At 37.8% G+C, this 21787-nt stretch overlaps 1 protein-coding gene across 1 annotated transcript in view; it reads left to right on the top strand.

Annotated features, from left to right (window-relative positions):
- The window catches only part of lpp (LIM domain containing preferred translocation partner in lipoma), a 142167-nt gene that overhangs the window by 33072 nt on the left and 87308 nt on the right, over positions 1-21787 (top strand). The window contains exon 3 of the mRNA XM_067597789.1: positions 16774-16973. Within this exon, the coding sequence (XP_067453890.1) occupies positions 16778-16973 (196 nt within the window). The 5' untranslated portion in view covers positions 16774-16777. The remainder of the gene's footprint in view (positions 1-16773; positions 16974-21787) is intronic.

The raw sequence follows: 21787 nt of genomic DNA, 5'->3' as shown, positions 1-21787 counted from the left end.
TTTTATATAGCCCTAAAATGTAGATTATCAACTTGTAATCAATCTCAAGCTCTTTGTTGCTGATAGTCTTTGAAATAACAGTCTCCCACAGTGGCTGAGAATCTTATAGTGAGCTTAGCCACTGGTATTGTGTGTTTTTAAAGAGAGTATGAGGAAACCCGGGCTCAGTGTGACATGATGAAGTTATGGGCCTAAAGCTCCTCATTGTTATGTATCTGCGGTCCTGCAGTCCAGTGCTGCAGAATATAGAGAGGGTGAAGGAAACAGTGCTGTTGCTGCCAACCTGCCGGGTCTGTTTCTATTCCTACGAAAAGAGTGTACAATTGAAGCAATACCTGTAAGTCAAGACAAAGGGGTAAGGCACCCTGGCTGTTTGTCAGACTCTTTCATCGGGCCGAGCTCAAACCGAAATGATTTGGATACAATTGCAATGTGAAATCTCTGTCTGCTGCAATTGCTTAAATGGTAGCTCAAGTATTTAAAAAAAAAAGCTCAGATGAAATTGTCATGAGCTTACACTCAATTCATGTCTTTATATCCTATGCTGTGCTAAGGGGATTCTTGAGCAAAGTCATCTGTATTCTGTAAACAAAGTGTTATTGATGAGTTGATTCTATGTGGCTTTGCCAGTGAGCGAGCCGGGGAAGGGATTATGTCCCCAAGCCAAAACCCAATAGAAGTTTGAATAAGGGGATAGATGCGCAGTGCTCATTGTAGCAGTAGAGGATAAGCTGTGTTCAACATTGAAATAACAGCTACCTGTGAAATGAAAAGGTTTTGGAATCTCAGACTTGCTGAAGCGGGAAATATCTTCATTTACTGTCACAGAATGATAAATCAACAAAAGTTTATTAAGTGAGTACTAAAGGCAACAGAAACGCCCTAATTCATTGTGTTTTGGAGCATTTTCACTTGATGTTTGTGATGATAACAGCTTACTGAGGGCCCATAATTGGAGATATTTTCTGGAGACCTTTGATGAGGTTTCATTTACTGAAGGATTTAAGCATTTCCAGTAAGAGACTGGAAAGGTGTGACTACAGCAGCATACGGCTGAGGCTGTGAGAAATCCAGAAATCCTCTAATCCACCATTTTTACAGTACAGGGATTATATTATATTCTGTGACTTTTTTTTCTGTTTTTATGTCCCTCTTTGCATTAATCTGTCCTCAGTTTGGTGTCAGTCACTGTTGTTGTTCAGCTATGAGGGATGTTATTTTGTGCTTAATGTTGCATCTGGTCAGTGGGCCAAGATACATCCACTTAGCTCTGTGATATCTTAAATCAGTTTGACAGTAAATAAACAGTAGACCTCTCCTTAGATACCCTGCCTGTCAGTGTTGTACTGCTGCATAATTATGAGGAATAACAGCTAAAAATGTGCAGTCATTTCAGGCATCTTAAAGCCCCTGAAAATGCAGTTTTTAATCTTGAGTAATTCCTCTATAATATTAGATATCCTTTACTAAGCATCAACAATCAAAGTTAAAGTTTGAAAAAAAAAAAAACATGATTAGTTATTTTTTCTTAAGAATTTCACAGTCAAAACAATCAGATCACCTGCTTCATCAGGACTTTGTGAGAGAGGTTTGATCCGATTTGATTGACAATTGTCACCACATTTTGAATCAAATATTTGATAAATTCTGATTGGTGCACAGAAATGTGTGACATCACCTTTTTCCAACTAAGTCAGTTTGCTTCAAACCAATGAGAAGAGCACAAACAAAACAAAAAATATAAAAAAATTCTCATGTAAAATAACCACAACTCTTCTAACTTTGTCAGAATATTGTGTGTTTATGTTAGAACCCATCACTCATAGTAAGAAGCTTATAGAGAAAATAGGTTTTCAGGGCCTTTAATTACATCTGAAAACTATGTCTGCTTTGCCAAAAATTGTCATGGCTTTCATGGAAGATCACAAAACTCAGCTTGCTTTACCATCATTGTTCTTTAGGGAGATCTCTCATCTTCCATCATATCATAGTGGTGTTACAAATACCGGTCTGGATGCCTTTTAAGCCTCATTAAAAATACAGTGAGATTACAGTCCATCCCAATCACCATGGGTTTTTGAATAAACATGTATTCAAAACTGATTTACAGCTCCTACACCGCACATACACAATTATAAAAACACACACAGCTGACAGTTTGGTCCCCTAAATGACACGCTTGCCTCCCTTTTATCATATTTCATCGCTCGAGTCTTCGCCAACACAAGCAGTTACTGTCGCATGACCAGACGCCTGACTTGTTTGTGAGTTCAGGATCATAATTAACCCTGTCCAATGGTAAAATGTGTTCTCTTGCAATTCATACTTTTCTCATGAGACGAGGATTCCAGTCTGTCCATGTCTTCATAAATTACATTTCAGAAAGTTTTTAGAGAGTCTGTGTTTTTTTCTAGAGAAACCCCAGTCAACTTAATTATCACCTAGACTTGCACTGCAGACTGTCCTTGAAACGCCCAACTATACGTGTGTGTTACAGTCCAAGTCTTCTCACTTTTCACCGTTTTGCCTCCTCATATATCTTTAGAAAGACTCCACCACAATGAACAAATATTGAAAGTAGGAGAGACTCTACTACTACTGTACCCCTCCCATATCAATCTACCAGCAGACCCCGCTGAGATTTGCTTCTTAACATCAAGTGCTCATTTCAGAAATGAAAGGCAGCAATTAACACATCAAGGCTGAAGATGGTACTTTTTTTTTTCCCTCTCCTGCCCGTGCAGGTAGCTACAGCAAAAAAAGTCATCCTGTTGCATGATAAGCATTTCCTTTGCTGTGATAAGAAGCCCTAGGATAATGCCTGTCAGATGAGGCCAATTAATGATGGCTTGATGTGATGTTTTATCTGTTCAAGGCAAGTCCGTAGCTCTTCTCGCTCACTGTTGTTCCCTTCCAGATAAGCTTTACTTTGTTGACTTTGCCCCAATCCTCTTCCAAAACCAAAGGCACTTATTAGCTACCTATCCGAGAGTGACATGTGTAGCTACAGGCCAGTGTTGAATTATGGTCCTTCATTGTCATCTCTGTAGTTTATGGATTAACAGTTTGATTTAATTTTCAGCTATCATAGGCACAGTGCAGCTGATTGGCATATTTAGAGGCAAGGACCAATGTTCTCCCCCAAGCTTTTCAGTGAGGCAGCTCAACAAGGAAGTCTGGATGTTAAATCACTCATCACACACATGATTTATTTTTGCTGTACACAGAAGTTCAGAAGTATGCTACAACAGGATGTTCATGAGAAGGGTGGAAAAAATCAAGTGGGCCAGTATTTTCTTTTTGGTTACCATAGACTTACACAGAGTAGAATAGTGCGACAACTAACAATTATTTTCCTTATTGATTAACCAGTTATTTTATTGATTAATTAATTAATCATTCATCCAATTAATTATCCATAAAACTTCATAAAATAGTGAAAAATTCCAGTTTGCCAGAACCCAATGGGTCCATCATCAGTTGCCTTGTTTGGTCTGATCATGAGTCCAAATCCCCAAAATATTCAACTTAAATGATATAAAACAGATAAAAGCAGCAAATGACTGACACTGGAGAGGATGGGACAGGAACATTTTTGTTTGAAAAATGACTCAAATGTTTAATTGATGATCAAAATAGTCGCCCAATTTCTGTCTTTCATCTGATTGTTTCATCTGTGTAGTAGAACTTTAAACTTTAAATCAGAAGAATTAAGACATTTAATTATATTGTCCAAATGTTTGAGGGACAATATTGAATTCTTGATGTCAATATTGATATTTGAGATTTTGAACATTTTACATAAACACATGTCATGAACATACATTTTAATACAGGTCACTTAAATTTTGATATTAAATGATTATTACCAAGATACTGTATGTACTGTGCAGGAAACTTGAAATATAAAAAACTCTCTGGTTAACGAAACTCTGTAATTGTGTCACTGTTTCTAAACTATGTCAGACATATGTTTGGCATTTCTTTGCTGCATACACATATATATATTGGTGTCAGCATTGGCTGCACCAAATACCTCTTCCTCAGGTGAATTTAATAAAAGTTATCCATCTTTCTTGTCAGTCTCTGCCATTTTTACAGTGGCTTTTCACCCACTTTTGAGGGATGTCGGTAATTTCCTGTAATTTGGAAATTTGGCAATAATTATTTCTGTTGTATTTCTTCTACTTCCTCTCAGTTGCATCTTATGAGTCAGGAAGAGAATGGGACAGTATTTTGAAAGACAAACTACATAAGGATTTATCAATTTTTAACCAAAATTTGAAAACCTTCTCTATAATTTAAATCTTGTAGTTCAAATAAAATGTCTGTTTTGAGGTTTTGTCTCCTTTTTAAATGTCTTACACAATCTGAACTTTGTTATTCAGTTGAATGCTTTATATTCTTTCGTTGATAATGGTTAAAAATTTTCTTGAATATTACAGCTACATGTCATGAAATGGCTTTATTGTTGATAAAACCTTATCTAGAGGTGTGGCATTCATGTCACCCATCCATATATGCTTCTGTAGCTTAACATTACCCGTTACAATCAAGTGAAAGTAGATCATCTTGTGTCATTTGATATCGATTTGCTGAAAATGTGAAACATACAGATCCTTTCTTTGTTTATTGTTGATGCAAATATATTTTTTAAAAGTCTGCTATCCGCCACAGAGGTATGCGGGAGCTGGTTAAGGTTGTGTTGTGATATATTTACAGCTGTCAGTCAGTAACCTCCTGAGACTCAGATAAGATAAACTCCTGAGACGTCGCATCTTACCACTTGCAGTATCAAGGAGCACATACTCCAGTCATGCAAGCCATCCAATTCTATTTGATATTTCCCAAGCCAATACAAGCTGTCAGTCAGCATTAAAGTCAGATTCACATATTTACAGAAAAGTTGTGCTGCTGTCATTAGGGAGCAAAGGCCAACAACTCAAGTAAAGTACTCAACAGCTGTTCAAAAAACTCATGCAAATCTTGTTAGGAAGTTTTGAACTGTTACTTTAGCAAACATTGCTATTATCTTGTGGAATAAGTGGTGTGTTTCTTTACCCAAGTGATATGGGAATATAATTCTTGTTTTTGCTGTAATTCTGTAACTCTCCAAATGATTGATGAGCAAAAAAGAGGCACATTTGAACAGTAGATATTTTCAGAAAATACTGTCACCCTTCAGACTTTCTCTTTGCCTCTCTTTGTGTATGGATGCCACAACATGTTCAGTTTATTAGCACAGATAAAGAAAAAACTTCTGACACAATGACAACAAAAAAAAGTGTTGAAGAAACCCAGAAAGGTTTTTGTGAGCATACACTCCCCATAGAGAGAATAAGTATTTGTAATTTGACCACAGTTTCTTGAGAGAGAGACCCCCCTCACACGGTGAAGCCGGGACTCCTGAACAGAGAAGAGACCTCTACCCGAGCGTTTCAATCTGTGCGTAGGCTTGTGTAGTACGAAGAGGTCAGAAATATAAAAAAGGAGCAAGGTCACAAAGAGAAAAATGTAATCAATAGCATCTAAAAATCAATTCTAAAACATACTGGGAGCCAGTGTAAGAAGGCTAAAGCAGGTGTGATGTGGTCTCAGGCATCTTTGTTGTGCTTAAAAGCTTGTTAGCTACAGTCTGCAGGCAATCGATAGAATTATGGTTAGGATGAGTGAAGAAGCTGTTGCAATATTCAACATGTGAGGAGATAAAAGTATGTAAAATGTTCCATTTGACCTTTAGTGGAAACAAATATGCAAATCATACAAACTTAAAAATACCTGTAGTGACAGGTAGTAACAGACGCCCAATTACAAATAATGTATGCACACACACATGAATTCACACGAGCATACTGTGGATTCACTCATACCTGCTTACAAAAAAAGAGAGAAACACTGAATCAAATTAAGGACTTGAAGGTCTATGATAGTTTCAAATCATATCTTTAACACAAAGAAACTTAAAAACGGTCCACTGAAGGCCTCCAGTTTCTCAAGGTAATGTAATAGGGCTTCTATAGGCATAGGCATTCCAACTCTGCATTTTTGGAAATAGCAAAAGTCATTCAATAATTACATATCAAGGTGTCTTTGAGCAAGACATTTAACCTCATATTGCTTCCGATGGTTAGGCCAGTACTTTGCATGGTAGCCATCAGTGTGTGTAAATGTGTAAATGAGAGATAAAATGTAAAGCACTTAAGATAAAAGCGCTATATAGTACATGTAGTACCAGTAGTATATATAGTTATTGCACAGCTGTTTTTCGATTCTGAAATACATTTCACATGATGTTTTAACACATAAATGAAAGCACTGGAGCCACCTTTTCATTTCTCACCCGTTATTCTGGAGTGTTTTTTTCTCCTGCTTTGCTCAGGGAGGTGGTGCAGGGTGTTGATGGGGGGTGGGGTTGTTAGTCTTTGTAGTAGTCACAGTTCAAAATCTCATTTGTAATGGTTATCAGCCGGTTGGAGTCTTCACAATAGCTAATGGGGAAAACAAATCGGTATTTGCCATGTTTATCATTTGATTAACCTTCATTTTATTCCTTTGTGTAATTAGCCTAATTATGAGAGGCTTTACACTGAATATTTGATAGCTCCTTCAAAAGGCACTTTAGGTCTGAAACTCTCTGGCCTTTCACAAACGAAGCCCTCCCTCTGCGAACCAGGTGAACCTTTGCTGACTGTAAAGTGGGACTACATATTGTAAAACAGTTCCAGTGAACGCTGAAAGAACAATTTGCAATTTAAAACTTACAGCAGGTGTCAGTTTATGATGCTGCCTCTCATCGGAAATAATTGAAACACCTGATAATGTATTAATCAAATTGCCTCATTTAGATAGGTTCTGATAGCAGATATGAAACAAAGAACACACTGTTGCACCGTTAAAGTAGAAGTAGACAAGTAACCGTTGACGTCCGTTGCTGCAACCCACCCAACAAGTTTGTTCTCGCCTCTGTGGGGGAGAGGCTCGCTGCCCGTCCGTTTCTGTCAAGCTGGAATCAGCCGCCTCTTGTTGGGCTACACAGCCTGTCTGAGTGTAGACACAATGAGTTGTGATTGGGACCCTCTTCTTCATTGAGCTCTGAGCAACAGTCGCTTTGACGGAACAAAGAGGTGATTTTTGCCTGCTAGCTTTCTCACTCCTGTTGTCATGGCTGGTTTGTGTTAAGAGGCCAGTGCTAGTGCAATGATTGGCTTACAGCAGGTGACCTCGAGACAGAAGTGTTGAGAAAAAAGGAGTTGTTGTTGGTATTAGAGGTGAAGTTGCTTCACTGTAATGTATCAAGACCTGAGAAGACCTTTTTTTCCCTCACACAGTCCAGAGCTTTTTGTAACTGTGGAGTTGCTGGTTTAACTTCTTTGTGACAGCTCCTTTCTTTCCCTGATGTACTGTTCCAGATCAGGGGTCAGCACATAGAGGGCAAAACTCCTTTAATTTCCCTTATTGGGCTACAACAAACCCTAAGTATAGTAAAGTATTTTTCAGAATAGATAAAACAATGTACTATAAATATAACTCTAGTAGAAAGTGGCCTTTCATTCATTATCTAATAATCAATACCTTCATGTGGAGAGTGACGTTCAGACTACTTTCCCTCATTCTGAAATAAACAATTACCAGCTGAATAACACATTAATAGAACCACTTTACCTTTTTATTTAAATTTCACCAAACTAGAACTGAAGCAATTATTGATTAGTCAAGTGACACAAAATTAATCAGCAACTTCTTTGATAGTCAGTTAATCGTTTCAGTCACTTTTCAAGCAAAAATGCCAAACATTGTCTAGCTCCAACTTCTCAAATGTGAGGATCTGCTGCCTTTCTTTGTTTGATATCCTTGTAAACTGAATGTCTTTGGGTTTTGTAAGACATCTAAAGGACTCCCTTTTGACTATTGGAGAAATGATAACTGTTCTCAGTATGCTATGACATTGTATAGACCAAAAGATTGATAAATTAAGGGTGCTCTGTGGAGTTTTCTTGTAAATAAAATTCAATGTTCCTCACCAAAATGCATTGTGTGTTTCCTTAAGGCCTGACAAACATGTTGAGTGCATTTTGTTCTTCATTAAAAATGTACAAAGATGATTTTTAGAAAATTTTAAATCCTACGATAAAGCCCACATCCATGTTTTCTAACTTGCAGTCTTCTTCACTGCCCTTTTTTGTAAAAACATCGCTCCATAGTGTTACTAGTGGTGAAAAACTTCACAGAGTAACTAATCGAGAAAAAAATAGCAGATTAATTGATGATGAAAATAATTGTTTCAACTCTAGAGTACACAAAACTCTTCAATTAAAAGTTTTAATTCCTCAGTATCATTTAACCAAAAGAAAATTGTCTTTTCACAAAACAAATTAGAAATTAAATTATTTTCCAGCTGCACAACTTATAAGGAAGAAACAACATTGTCAGTTTCAGAAAAAGATGAACACATCACATTCTTCTTTAAATGTCTTGTTTTCTGTCATCACCATTCTTTTGCACAGTTTTTGACAGACAGGGCGTGTTTCATTGAGAGATGCTGGCTTTGACTGTAACCTAGCTTAGATTAAAGAAAGGCTGTAGCGTATGTAAAATTCACATTTAGACATCATTTCCTCTTTTTTTTTTTTTTAAAGTAATGTCTTCTTCTTTTATCCTTCTGGGGACTTACCAAGACCTCTCACTGTGTTGGGAATTAACAGTGGTGTTTTACTTTACTTAATCCATACATTACATGTTTTATATGGATAAGTAAAATAACAAATTACTGTCACATTTATGCACAGGGAATTCCTGTCTTACAGGGATAAAGCAGTAAATTACTTACTTTCTTTTTTTCTAGGTCATTGTATGATAAAGAACTGCAGGGAATGTACAGATAATTGCAGCAAAGTGCCACTTTGTCCATAACCATGTACCACTGAGAGTGCAACAGTACCTGTTTTACACATCAGTATTCTGACATTTGGGTTAACCTTTTTTCATTTATTTTTCATTCATTTAGTGCTTGTTAACAGTGAAGACATAGAAATGATGCCTACGCGATTAGGTCTAAAATAAATTGACTGCTGAATTTAAATGTAAAGGCCACTGAATTAAAATCACATTCTCTGCTCTTGAGTTGGTGTTAAGATAATCTTGTCATGTAGCTGTACTGTTTGCAGTGGCTATGTTTCAGAACATGATGTTTGACTTGCCCGGTCCTCTGATGCCCTGACACTGGTGTTTCGCTTCCAGTATTAAATTTTCAACACTTGAAAGAGGTCCAAAACAGCCTTTTGCTTTTATTAATATGTCAACACATGCATGGTGTCACACTTCCGGCACTTTCAAATATTTACCCTTCTGCACAAAACATTTCAAGATCCATAATGACCACTTGAACTCTTCGCTCTTTCCCAACGGCAGAATGTAGGGAGCAAGCTCTTGTTTGTGTAATGTCGCATTAACCTGTTCAGCCATTCAACCAGACCTCTAAAGCAGAGCAAGTCCAATGCAGGGAAGACTCGGCAGCAACCTCTTGTAGATGGGAACCTTTAATTTTTAAAGCATTTTCATCCGCATGGCTGATCCTCCGCATGTTGCGTCACGAACTGTGAGTGCTAATCTCAGTCGCCTACCACCCCTCTACTTGGTATGAAAAATCTGCCAGCCAAAGTGTATCTCCATCTTCATCTCTGCAGTGTCTTTTTGAAGTAATGTTTTGATAGGTGCCCAGTGAACCAAGGGCAGTGTAGTTTTAACTGAACTCTACTCATGGGACAAAGCCCAAGGAAGTAGAAAAGCAGCATAATTGTGCTTTAATTCTAGTTCACTTTTGCCCATAAACATTAGTATATGTATGAACACTGACAGTAATATGGACAACACTAGCCACCCTCTAATCTACCATATTCAGGGTGTGTAAAAGACATTTACATTTGTATTCTCCTTTTGTGTAAAGCAATTTTGAAGATTGCTATCAGTTTTGGACATATTACACAAAATGTGTAAAATGCAAACTAAAAAGCCAGCAGTGGACACTGATCTTCTTGGACACATTTTTTAAAAGACACTTATATATTTCGGGAAGTTTCCCTGAGAGGTAAGCTCTTTTTACAGGACTGCCCTGATCTCACACACAGTTACACACATTCACATGTGGAAGCTGCCCAGTACAACCAGCCTGACCTGCCGGCCACTGAGCAGTTCCACTGGAGCAGTTTGGGGTCAAGTGTCTTGCTCAAGGGCACCTCAGTATTGGTAATGAGTGAGGGGCACACATTGCTGTTTCACTTTCCCCACCCCAGAGTCACTAGTCAGCAGTGTCTACTGCTCACAAAGGACAGACAGATGGATAGCAGTTCTTGGTGCTCATACACCGTATGTACAATACTGCCATGAAATATTAGTCTCCATAACAATGTACCCATACATTTAAAGCTGCTAAATGCAATATTTTTACAGTAATGATAGATAAATGATTATGTGTAGGTGAAAGGTATTGCTTGTAGTACCGAACCCTCAGAGAATTATCACCCAACTGCAGTTCCTCTTAGCATAGTATCTTAGCTCATTGTTTTGGTTTTCAGGTCTGCAACTATATACTGTTTTTATTTCACTTTCACTGTTCTTATCAGTGTTATCATAAGGCAGCTAGTTGATTTGTAGCTTATACTGATGTTTAGAGACTGAGAATATTTTTGACAAAACACTTAGGAAGAAGGAAGAATACACTTCTGTCTGCTGCTCTGACAGGAGTCAGTCATCTATAGATGTTTGTGATTGTCTATGTTAAGAAAGGCAAAAAAGAAGGTAAAGAAGCTAGCGGAGCCTTTATAAAAGCAGAAGATCCTGAACACGAATGAAAATCAAGTTGTGTGTTTTCAACATGCAACTCAGTCTCCCAGCAGGAAGAATATTTGCTAGAAAGCATGTCGTGTTTTCCCAAAACTCTCTGAACCCTGCCATTTTATGTTAGAATTCAGTACTCTCTGTGGTCCTCTTTGGATGGTTTTGTTTGATAGCTTCCTTGGTGGATATGAAAGATTAATGCAGCAGAAACACCTGCAGCAGTTCCTCAATGACAGCTGTAAAAGTGCAGCAGAACAGCTGTGAGAAGACAGCCCGACTGCCTTGCCCCCATTAAGCAAACTGTTAAACACGGTGTCACAGCTTTGTGAGTCATCTTGCAACTGCCCCAGCAATCAGAATTGACTTTCCTTTCACGAGTCTTCAATAAGGACACAGCCTTTTTTGTGACTGCATGTGTACTTTCGACCTATGCCACATGCCTCGCTTACTGTATAACAGCGTGTTGTGTGTGTGTGCGCCTTTGTACGTATACACCCTTGACTGTGTGCTTTTCTTGTGGTGTGTTTTTTGGTGCGTGTGCAGAAGGGAGGGACTTTTATCACTTTTTATCACCGAACACATCAAAGCTGATACAGAAGAGCAGTAAGCAAATGCATAATTTAGCTTATTAAGTAGTGGGAGCTCACAGAAGACTAAGTCAAAGTTAAATCAACAAAAAAGCTTGTCATGTTTAGTCTCACATCATCAGACCTTTCTCCACACTGTGTTACACTGTGCTCAGGAGAAAGGTCTGAGGGAAGCACTAAATCTGAATATGACACGAGATCACCAGTAAAGTCAAAGGGAGGCTCATCACAGAGATCTGTTGTACATCTGTTGAGTCAGAATAGGTTTACAGCAAAGTTCCAATCACATGCATATCTTATATACTGCATACATTGTGTTTGTGTGGGTTTCCTTTGGGTGCTTTGATTTCCTCCCACAGTACAAGGACACGCAGGGCCTGGGACAGTCTCTAACCCCGCTTGATAGGAAAGTATGGATAGAGCGCAGACAGTCAATAAATAATATGTACTTGCTGTATACTTTGCTTCGCTGGAGGGTTACACTGTACTGTAACGTGCTCCATAGATGTCTTTTAATCTGATCTGACTCAGATATAGTTCGATTTCTGGAAGCCACTGAGGAACTGAAAGCCACAATGCCTTTAGCAGTTTTTAAATGTAGAGGAAAGAAGAGTAAGATACAGTAGAGTGTATTATGTACACATCCAAACAAGGCCTCATGTTATTGGCATTTATTAATGATTTGCAGTTAGAATTTGACCTTATACCAGAAAATGTAGTTATGTGTTTAATGGAGGAAATGAAAGACATGAGATAGAGCATGGGGTTATTCCAGAGATTGAGTGAAACAGGAATGGGAAGTCAGAATCAAAAGAGATCAGTTACAGGATTGTTTATACTGAAAGAATACTCTCTTTAAAGCAGGAGTGGGTTTCATTGATAGTTGCTAGATACTGTCACTAAAATTAATCATATTGAGTTGCATTGTGTTGCTAATAGGAGTCACGGGAGACAAACTTTCTCCATCCTGAAAATAAAACGAGCAGAGTTCCTATAAGTGTTTGACCGTAATGTGAATGTTGATTTTATCTGGTGCTGAACCTAGACTCTACTCTATAGACTAATAGACTGAACTGTGTTGCTCTCTAGCAACGCCCTCAGTGTCAGAACTGAACTGCAGTTTGACCCTTCTTGGCAATAATCAACAGACTTGCAATCCATGATTTCTAACAACATTGAACAAAAATCTGGAACAAACAAAATTTTAAAAGTGAGATTTTGGCCAGGAAACATGCACAGCATATTGCAAGCAGACTTAAAGGAAAACTTTGGTATTTTTCAACCTGGACCCTATTTTCCCATCTTTTTGTGTCTAATTGACTAATGAGGACAACAGTTTTTTTGAAATAGGTCCAGTATCGAGCGAGAGTGACTCTGAAAATCTTTTAGATAAAACTAAACAACACAACTAACTCCTCCCGACGCTCCTCTCTCCAACTCTGTCATAGCTGAATATTCAGCTGATTTCGACAACAACTCAACTCTCGCGAGATTTCAGAGCAAGACTTCTCCTTGAGCAAGACTTGGTTAGACACAGTAACAAACAGACCAGATCAAGCGAAGGGTAAAGAAAAACCTTTTATGTATGGTTCTTCCCATAATGTTGTCAGACACTTATAATAACAATCTCAACCTGTCAGTGGCAAAAACAAGCACTTTCAGTGGGCATACATTGACTGGGTGCAATTGCCCTGAAGGATTACATTACAGCCCGTTTTGTGGCTCCTGGCTGAAGCGCTTTCAATCAATACTGGACTAATTTCAAAAATCGTTGTCCCCATTAGTCACTTAGACACAAAAAGATGGGAAAATAGAGTCCAGGTTTAAAATACAAAAGTTTCCCTTTAAGTAGTCCCTAGTCAGTCCATTACAAGCATGCCACTCAAATATGAGGATTCAATGGAGATAAATAGAAAGCAAAGGCTGCAGAGTTTTGGCCTTTTTGTTTTTTTTTCCAAAGTTGAAGTGTTTTGTTGGAGCAGCTGATAACAGCACAGCCCGGTCGTTTGCAGGTGAGAGGATGTGGCTCAGCAGGTAGAGCGAGTCGTTCTCAGGCTTTTTCTCTCTACATTTTAAAGTGTCCTTGAGCACCACTCTGAAGCCCGGTGCCTTCCATGGTAGCTGGCTGCCATCGGTGTGTGAGTTAAAGTGTGAATGAGGGGCAAGCGGTAAAGCGCTTTGGATTAACCATGTCAAACTGTCTATTAAAATTTGACAAAATGTTCTTTGAAAAAACGTGACCTTCATTTTAATGGCATTTGAATAGTGTATTTTCAACATGCGCAGATTCATCTATGAACATGCAGACTTTTAACCCTGATAAAGATGATGCCATTTAAACTAAATACATTTTTTAAAGAAGGACTTGAATAAATATATTTGTGGGTGTGCAGCTGCTTTTTCTTTAACTTTAACAGAGAGAAAAAAAAATCACCAAAATACTGGTATTTGAGGTCTATGCAATGAGATTTTTGTGCATTTTTTCATGTTCTGTAGGTAGAAAACCTGATGCGAAGTATGAAAAGAAGATGCTGAAATGACATACGTGTGATAGATGTGAGGCACATGCCTGTATCGAGCCCTTTCGGGCATAAAAAGCACAGCCGAGTCGCCTGGAGTGTTAGCTGCATTATGAGTCATTGAGCCATATTGATCATTGCCAATTAATTAATACGCAGCACAAGACCTCAGTTAGATGTGTTGCAGAGACATGCTTCCTCTGTCTCTCTGTGGAAGTTGAATGTCACACTGCGAAGCTAACGCACTGCTGGACTTCCTGGAAGTGGACGGTCTTCTTTGCGATCCTCTAAAATCAGACCACACTGGATTCTTTGTTTAGGCTCGCGTCCCATGATGTGAAAAGGTGATGCCATAGTTTGATTAGGGCTGAACAGTTAATTGAAATTTTATTGAAATTGCAATATGACCCACTGCCATTTTCAAATTGCAGGAGGCACGATATTTATTAAAGGTGAAATGTGTGTCAAAATACCATTTTAAATGAAATATTGCGGTGCTGCAGAGATGTCCTGATCTACAATCATATTCTAAAGACTTAAGAAAACATCTTTGTTTGGTTCAGATCCCTGCAAAAATCACACCATAATCATTTTAATATGTTTTTCAATGAAAATGAAAATAATAATGTAAAAATTATCATGCCCTCTAATATCGCAAAACATATTGCAATTGCAATAACAGTCAAAATAATCACAATTAGATATTTTTTTGAGAATCGTTCAGCCCTAATTATGATATGACAAATTGTCAGGATCTGTTGAAATATCCTGTTAGTTTGCAACAGTATATAACTACGAGCTCAGGGAGAGAAACAGAGAAACTGTCAGGTTCAGATACGGATTATTTCCTGAACTGCTGTGTGATTTTTCTTCTGTCTTTTCACCTTCAGTCTCTTTTGTATAGTTTCAATAGTTTTCTTATTCAACAAGTCTAATAAAAAGTTCAAAACCAACGAGGAATTGATTGTATAAACATGTATTGTCTGAGTAGCCTATGTCTGATGCATCTTATTCCTCCTGCCATAGATTCCCATTAAAAACACATCAGACTGACATGTTCTGTCATTACCATGAACTGAACACTCAGTCCCACATGCAGTAGACTGTCCTGCTGCCATAAATACTCACTAGTGCACCAAATCCACAAATTACAATAGTCCACAACAAATCCACACTTCTGTTTGAGTAACATTTGCTAAAAACTACAAAGCCCAGGTGTTTTAAAAAATCATTTAGCCTATAAATATATATATATTTTTAGAATCGGTGCTGACAATTTAACTTAAGTAGAAAGTCACTCATTTAATTTTAATTTAAAGTTAATTTGGAACGATTGTTTTGTAGTTGAAATTTTATAGTTAAATTGGAGGCAAAGCAATTAGATTTATTTACTTACACAAGTAATCTATGAATCACTAGAGTGACATGGTGTTGGGTTCAGGTTTGTGTCCCTGAAACGGCATATAGATCACTTGTTTTGAAGAAAGTCAGTTTGAAATAGGAGACAAACTGATTTCAGTGGATTTAATGTGCACTAAGGCCTAGTAAGCATAAAGTGACACTGTGAATTATTGTCATCATCAAAGAACGTAACCGCACACTGAAACAGAAATTTCCCATTCAAACATGTCGTGTATTGAGTCTTACTCATACATGCTAAGATCATTTCTTCTTTCCCCCCCCCCCTCCTTTCAATTCATCTCTTTATTTTGTTAGCCATTTGAGCATGGAGAAATGAAAGCATTTGCATTGAAAGGACAGGTGGGTGTGAGACACCAGCGCACGTCTGAATCGCAGCATTAAGAGCAGGAAAAATATCAAAAGTAAGAACCATTCAGACGGCAGGAGGAGCAGGGATTTGAGCAGATATTAAAAGATGATTGTGCGTGGGCTTTTCTGCTGTGCTCCAGAGAAAGAATGTAAACCCTGTATCAGTCAGACTGAGGATAATAAACAGCAAAACATCAGAACACAGCACAACAAACACAAACAAAAAGAAGGATGGGAAAAAGCGTGGCGTATAAATAGTTCAAATATTTCAAGTGATTTCAGAATGCGATGGTGAAATACTTGATGTTTGTGTCCTCAGCTACGGCAAGTTCTTTTACCCCCGTTGTAGCGTTCGCTTCACTGTAACTGTATAAAGGAAGTCCACAAATAAAATATCATACACAGTCATAATACTGATTAGCTATCAGTTAGAGCTACGTCTTGATGTAAGGATTTTAATTGTCAATCTCATGCACTTGGTGTCCATCACCAAAACAGAAAAAACTATTAATATCATGTAAAAATCAAGCACTACATCTTTATTTCTCTACATGACTTTCAGATCAATGTTCTATCATTGCTGAACACTGATCTGACAACTGCATCAGCACTGAAAATCATTGACGGTTACACCAGCGTTACAACATCTTTCAATACTTTTTTGTTGTAAAGTCTTTTTGGTTTTAAGATACTTCTGGCTTTGTTCACACATCACATTTTTGATTTGTTGTTCTAGTGTAGGCATTGCAAGAGAGGATGTGAATAAGAAAAGGTTCAGAGTTCAAAGCGATTTCCTTTCCACTTTGATATATTGTTACTTCATTAAATTGGACACATTAATACATGTCAGATCACAGTGTGTATTATCTTGCTTTTAAGAGTCTGACTCAATAGTTGAAATAAAACAAATAGACTTGGATCTTATTCGCGCATAATTACTGTGACTTGTGCTGCATGTGGAGACTTCCGGTTATTATGCACAAATCCTTAGAAACGGTTAGAAACAATGCAACAAAGGCAATTTTAAAATTCCCAGCCCCTCATTTTTTGTCTTTTCTCATCAGAACCATGTGGAACCCAGCGAACAGTAACGAGCAGACGGGACAAGTGACCGCCAGGATGGAGACTACTCCGTCTTTGGGCAGCGCGAGCATCTCCATCTCCCAGCAACAGGCGCCCAAGAAATTTGCCCCTGTGGTCGCACCCAAGCCCAAGTTCAACCCTTATAAGCAGGCGGGAGACCCCACCCACCCTGACACTTCAGGTAACAGCCCAGGAGACAAACAACGCTAAATCATTAATATCGAGAAAACTCAAATTAGACCTTTATGACTCACTGAAGACACAATCTGAATACAGTTCCACCGGCCTTCTACGAGTGTCTGGCAGATAAATGTATGAATGTTGGATGAAATGAGTATTTCTTTTTCTCGGCTGGCCAGGAAGTAGTTCATGTCTCAAAACGATCATCGTAACTATTAGACTCAAACTGTGCACAGTCTCCTGCACAATGGATATTAGACTTTATTGACATCAATCATATTTTGATGTTGCACTCTCCACTTCTAGTATTAGTCCGCATTCTTGCCCCACTTCTGCTTAAATGTTTTTTTTCTCAATAAATTCTCAGCAGCTTTCCTCAAGAACAAATGCACCTGAGTAGCAGAAGGATCGAATCGATTGTAGTTCCTGTTACTCTTTAGTGTCTTTTTACCGTCAGACAAAAACCCAAAATTTGAATTTCTATTCGTGTTCCATTGAAAAACAGCTACCGAATAGATTCAGTTCTTTTTTCTTTCTTTCTTTTTATAAAAATAAGGGATTTGTTTAAGTAACACAAGTGTTTGTTCATTCGTTATTTGCTGGATACTAGAGCTACAGTAATTCAAGTTATTAAATCAGCAGATGTTAATTGTGACAAAGACCTTGTTTCATGCGTAATTTCTAATAAACATACAGTGTAAGTACTGCGGTCTGCAGTCATGTGTGAGTTCAGGAAGCCTTGTGTTGTCTGCTTTTTTTAGACCCTGTGGGAACTGATGTTTTTTTTTTTTTTTTCTCAAAGGTGGTAGAGCTATAAGTTATTGCGTAATGAACACATTTGCTAATAGAGTTTTGAAATATTAGAATTTGAATTTGAACTGTTATTTAACTGTTCTTTGTTCTACTGCAACAAGGCAGCGTCTGTAATTATTAACATTTACATTTCAGGTTGAGATTATTGAAATAATCCAGAAATAAGATGAGCAAACCCAGTGGCTATGCTCTACAGAGCATAACTCTGTGTCTGTTTTACATGCAACAAATATGACTGCACAGTGTCGCAAATGCATTTGCAATAGCCTTTGACTTATGTATATAAGATATAAGTTGAAGTGACAGTTCCCTTTTGAAAGACCTTTTCTAAATTGAACATTACTTATGTGTTGAGACATCAGGAGAAATACATATATAAGGGTGTTAAAGTGAGTAAAGATGTAAAATGTGTGTTTTATTTTCAGGTTTGTGTGCTCATATTTCAGGCTTTAAAAATATACATAAGTCTTTGTGACACAAAGAAGCACAATAATAGGAAGATTTATGCAAATGAAAAGAAACCTCTACAGTTGAGAGTAATGTAAAAAATAATGTCAGTTGAAAGAAGAGCACAGGAAGTGACTTTGGAGTCAGTGGCAAGAAATGACAGTGAAATGTTGAGACACCTACTCATTACTATAAGCATTTCAAAGGCATTAATGTTTAGTACTTACTGATGCTCAACGTGACTTTAACATACCATACAAATATATACAAATATACACAATTATGTATAAAGAACACTACGAGTACAATGTTCCTGAATCTTCATTATTATTATTTTTTTTTCATAAGAATATAGTCATTGTTATTGAGAGCACAGTAAATACGTGTGAAGTCCATAGTGAGCAAGATAGAAAAGGACAAATAAAAGATATTATACAGCCATATATCAAGCCACCTCTCCATCTGGTATATGTGTTGTAATGTGAACATTATCTAAACCTCTACCCTCAAAGCCCCCTGAGAGTCCTAGATTTCCAAAACAGGGGAAACGGTTATGAAATTCAGCAAGCAGAGAGCGCACTGCAAGGTTGAAAACACTGTTGTCTGTGGGGGTTTGTGGTTTGTGTTGTGGACCTGTCTGGTACTCCAGATGTTAGTTTTGTGAAATTGTTCTTAGACTACTGCTTTTTGAGCTCTCTGCACACTAATGAGACAAAGGTCACCACTCTTTTTATTTATTTTATAGTTGTCCCGAGTGAGATGTGTCTGAAAGGCTCCCACCTTGGTTGCCTTGAAGTTTGGTTGTGATCAGGATTTTTGAGTTAAATAGTTCAGGCTGGCCTTCAATAAAAATGCAGAGTTGGAGAGTTAGTGAAATTATTGTGATACAGTAATATTAAACCATGTCTGAGTGACACAAAGACTCAGACATAAAGAAAAGAATGAACTGCCCTAGTCTTGATTCTCACTCCTGACCATGTGCACCTTTTTCTTTTGTAAATTGAAAATCTAGCTTTTTAGTCGATGATTTGTGTCATCATTAAAGCTTTGTAATTCCAAAATGTCATTTTATAACACAACATTTAATCCAGATCCACTGCCACTGTCTTATTTTCCACAATAAATCATTGTCCGGGTATTAAGAGGATTAATGAAACAATAAAAAAGAGGCGGGGATACATTTATAGATGATATAATTGTTGTAAAGTTGTGCTTTGTAATGTTAACATTGATGTCAAAGTTACATTGTTAATATGACCTCAGTCACTTGAGAAAAACTGTTACTCACACTTTTTCTATTATATCTCTTCCACTGCTCGCATTGACTGTGACAGTCATTACATAAACTGGGTAATGTTTAGTCATTTGTCTTCATTATAAAGATTCAGATGCTGTTGGTTGAAATGGGAAAAGTTATTGCTTACCGGTTTATCTATACATCTAGTTTCATAACGGTTCGAGCATCTTGTAGTGAAAACTCGAGGTATAAATTTTTAGCATTTTATGACTCATGAGCTGCTACAGCATTTTTTTTCATTAAAACATTAACATCTGATAATGATGATTGCTTGTTGTCAGCATTTTGAACATGTAAAGCCATCTGCAGACATCTCCACTTGCCAAAGGATAAGACGTCTTTATGAGCAGATTATCTGGGTCCCTTTTATTTATTTATTTATTTAATATCTTTTATATCAAATGTGGGGACTGTCTGATATAAAATTGAGGATTAGCATAAAAATTAGGGACAAGTCAATTTGGCACAGCGCCCTCGCTGTCCCTTTGTCTACCAGGGGCCAGTATGAGGAGTGGAATGAGCAGTCTGAGGCCGTGTTTATTGTGTGGACAAAGGAACCGGTGCAGACGGGGCGGTGCACAGTTAGCGAGGTCTGCCTTCAGATCTTTCAACGAGAACTTGTCCTGATTAATGCCACAGCAGGAGGAAGTTAGAGACATATAGGTCTCAGACAGTAACCCTTCACTCAAAATGATTTACAACAGATGAGATTTTAGGGTTTAAGTTGATCTCATGTGCTACATGTGCTGTAGGAGCCTCAGTCATGATTGCTTTATAAAGATGAATAGCACCATATAGAGCAGCCTGCGCTCCAGTTCAGTTATAGATATTTGTAAGTTATTGGGAAAAGGACAGTGACATGGGTTGTATGATGGTTATGTGATTAGAATCAGGAGCAGCTCTGTTGCAGGAGAGGTGGACAAAATAGCATGAATAACTGTACAAGGTAATGCAATCCAGTGCAACAGCGCTGCAATAAAAACTAGCTTTGTGAAGAATATTAGGTTCACTTTTGTTGCAACAGCATTGACAACAGTTTGTCATTTACTGTATACTGACAAGCTGTAAAAAAAAAAAAAAAAAAAACCTTGATGTTATTGGCAGATGTGGGACATAACAGGTGCACCAATGCATCGTCGCACACACTGGGCGACACTATATTATATAAGAAAGTGACCTCACATCCCCGCTGTGCGTTAATAGCTTCTTCCTTGACATCCCCTTTTTTTTTTTTTTTTAGAAATGCATCCTGGTTAAAATGTTTTGTCCATGTGTTACTGGATTTCTGTGCAGCTGTCCGCAAAGATCAACACATGCAGATGACTATTTAGCGACTGCTCTGTGCTCTCTGGGACTTCTCAGTTTCGGTGTAAACTACGCATGAGAACACAAAGTTGAACGTGATGTCGAGGACAGAGGTCATCTTCCCAAAACACAACGGAGATTCAGTTTCTGTTGTCTCTCATAGGTTGTTTTCTGATGGCAAACTGTGGATTCCAAACCACTGATGTCTTTTGATTTTATATCGGTGTTTATTCAATACATGCATGCAGCGTTCTAATCAATACTTTGAAAAATCACTCAAGCTCCTTCATTGCATCATTATTTGATTTACTTCCGTATTTGCATATTTGCTATACACTATTCACACGGCTGTTTCAGATGTCTGTTTACAGTGATCTTTATCAAGCCTTTAAATGGGGATTTTTTTCCGTTTGGAATGAGTCATCATCAGCAACTTCATTCAAAACATGATAATATTAAGAGATTATAATCTATAACTTAATACAAACAAGGTTTCTTTCAAAAACCTCAAAACCACACCGTTGAACACTAAATTAGTTTTGTTACAACAGCATGCTCTTTTTAATCTCATGAAGTCTGGCTTCTGGTTATGAAAGTTGCAAAGTTTTTGTCGTGGGATAATCATAGTGAAAGTTAAAAACATCCGAGAAGTGCTCTTTTTGATCAAACTTCTTGTTCTAAGTTACCAGAAACCCACTAATTGTTTGCTCACAGCAGTTCAAAAGTGTCGAACATGTGCATAAGCTGTTTTTATTCCTCCATGCTTGACTGGCCAGAGGCAAACTGACTACCGGTTGTTATGTCAGAGTCCCTCATGGGTGTCACCAGGAGAATTTACAGGAAATCCACCAATGAGTGTGTTAGCGTCCCCATAGAAACCACAGGCTCATGCTCTGAGCGATACAAAGGCCGCTTTTATCAAAGTAGTGCACATACCTCAACTACTTGTATTC

Source organism: Thunnus thynnus, chromosome 8 (genome assembly GCF_963924715.1).
Source record: "Thunnus thynnus chromosome 8, fThuThy2.1, whole genome shotgun sequence".
In the NCBI taxonomy this organism is placed as follows: Eukaryota; Metazoa; Chordata; class Actinopteri; order Scombriformes; family Scombridae; genus Thunnus; species Thunnus thynnus.
The sequence above is the reverse complement of the archived record's forward strand: the minus strand, read 5'-3'. Positions and strand labels throughout refer to the sequence as shown.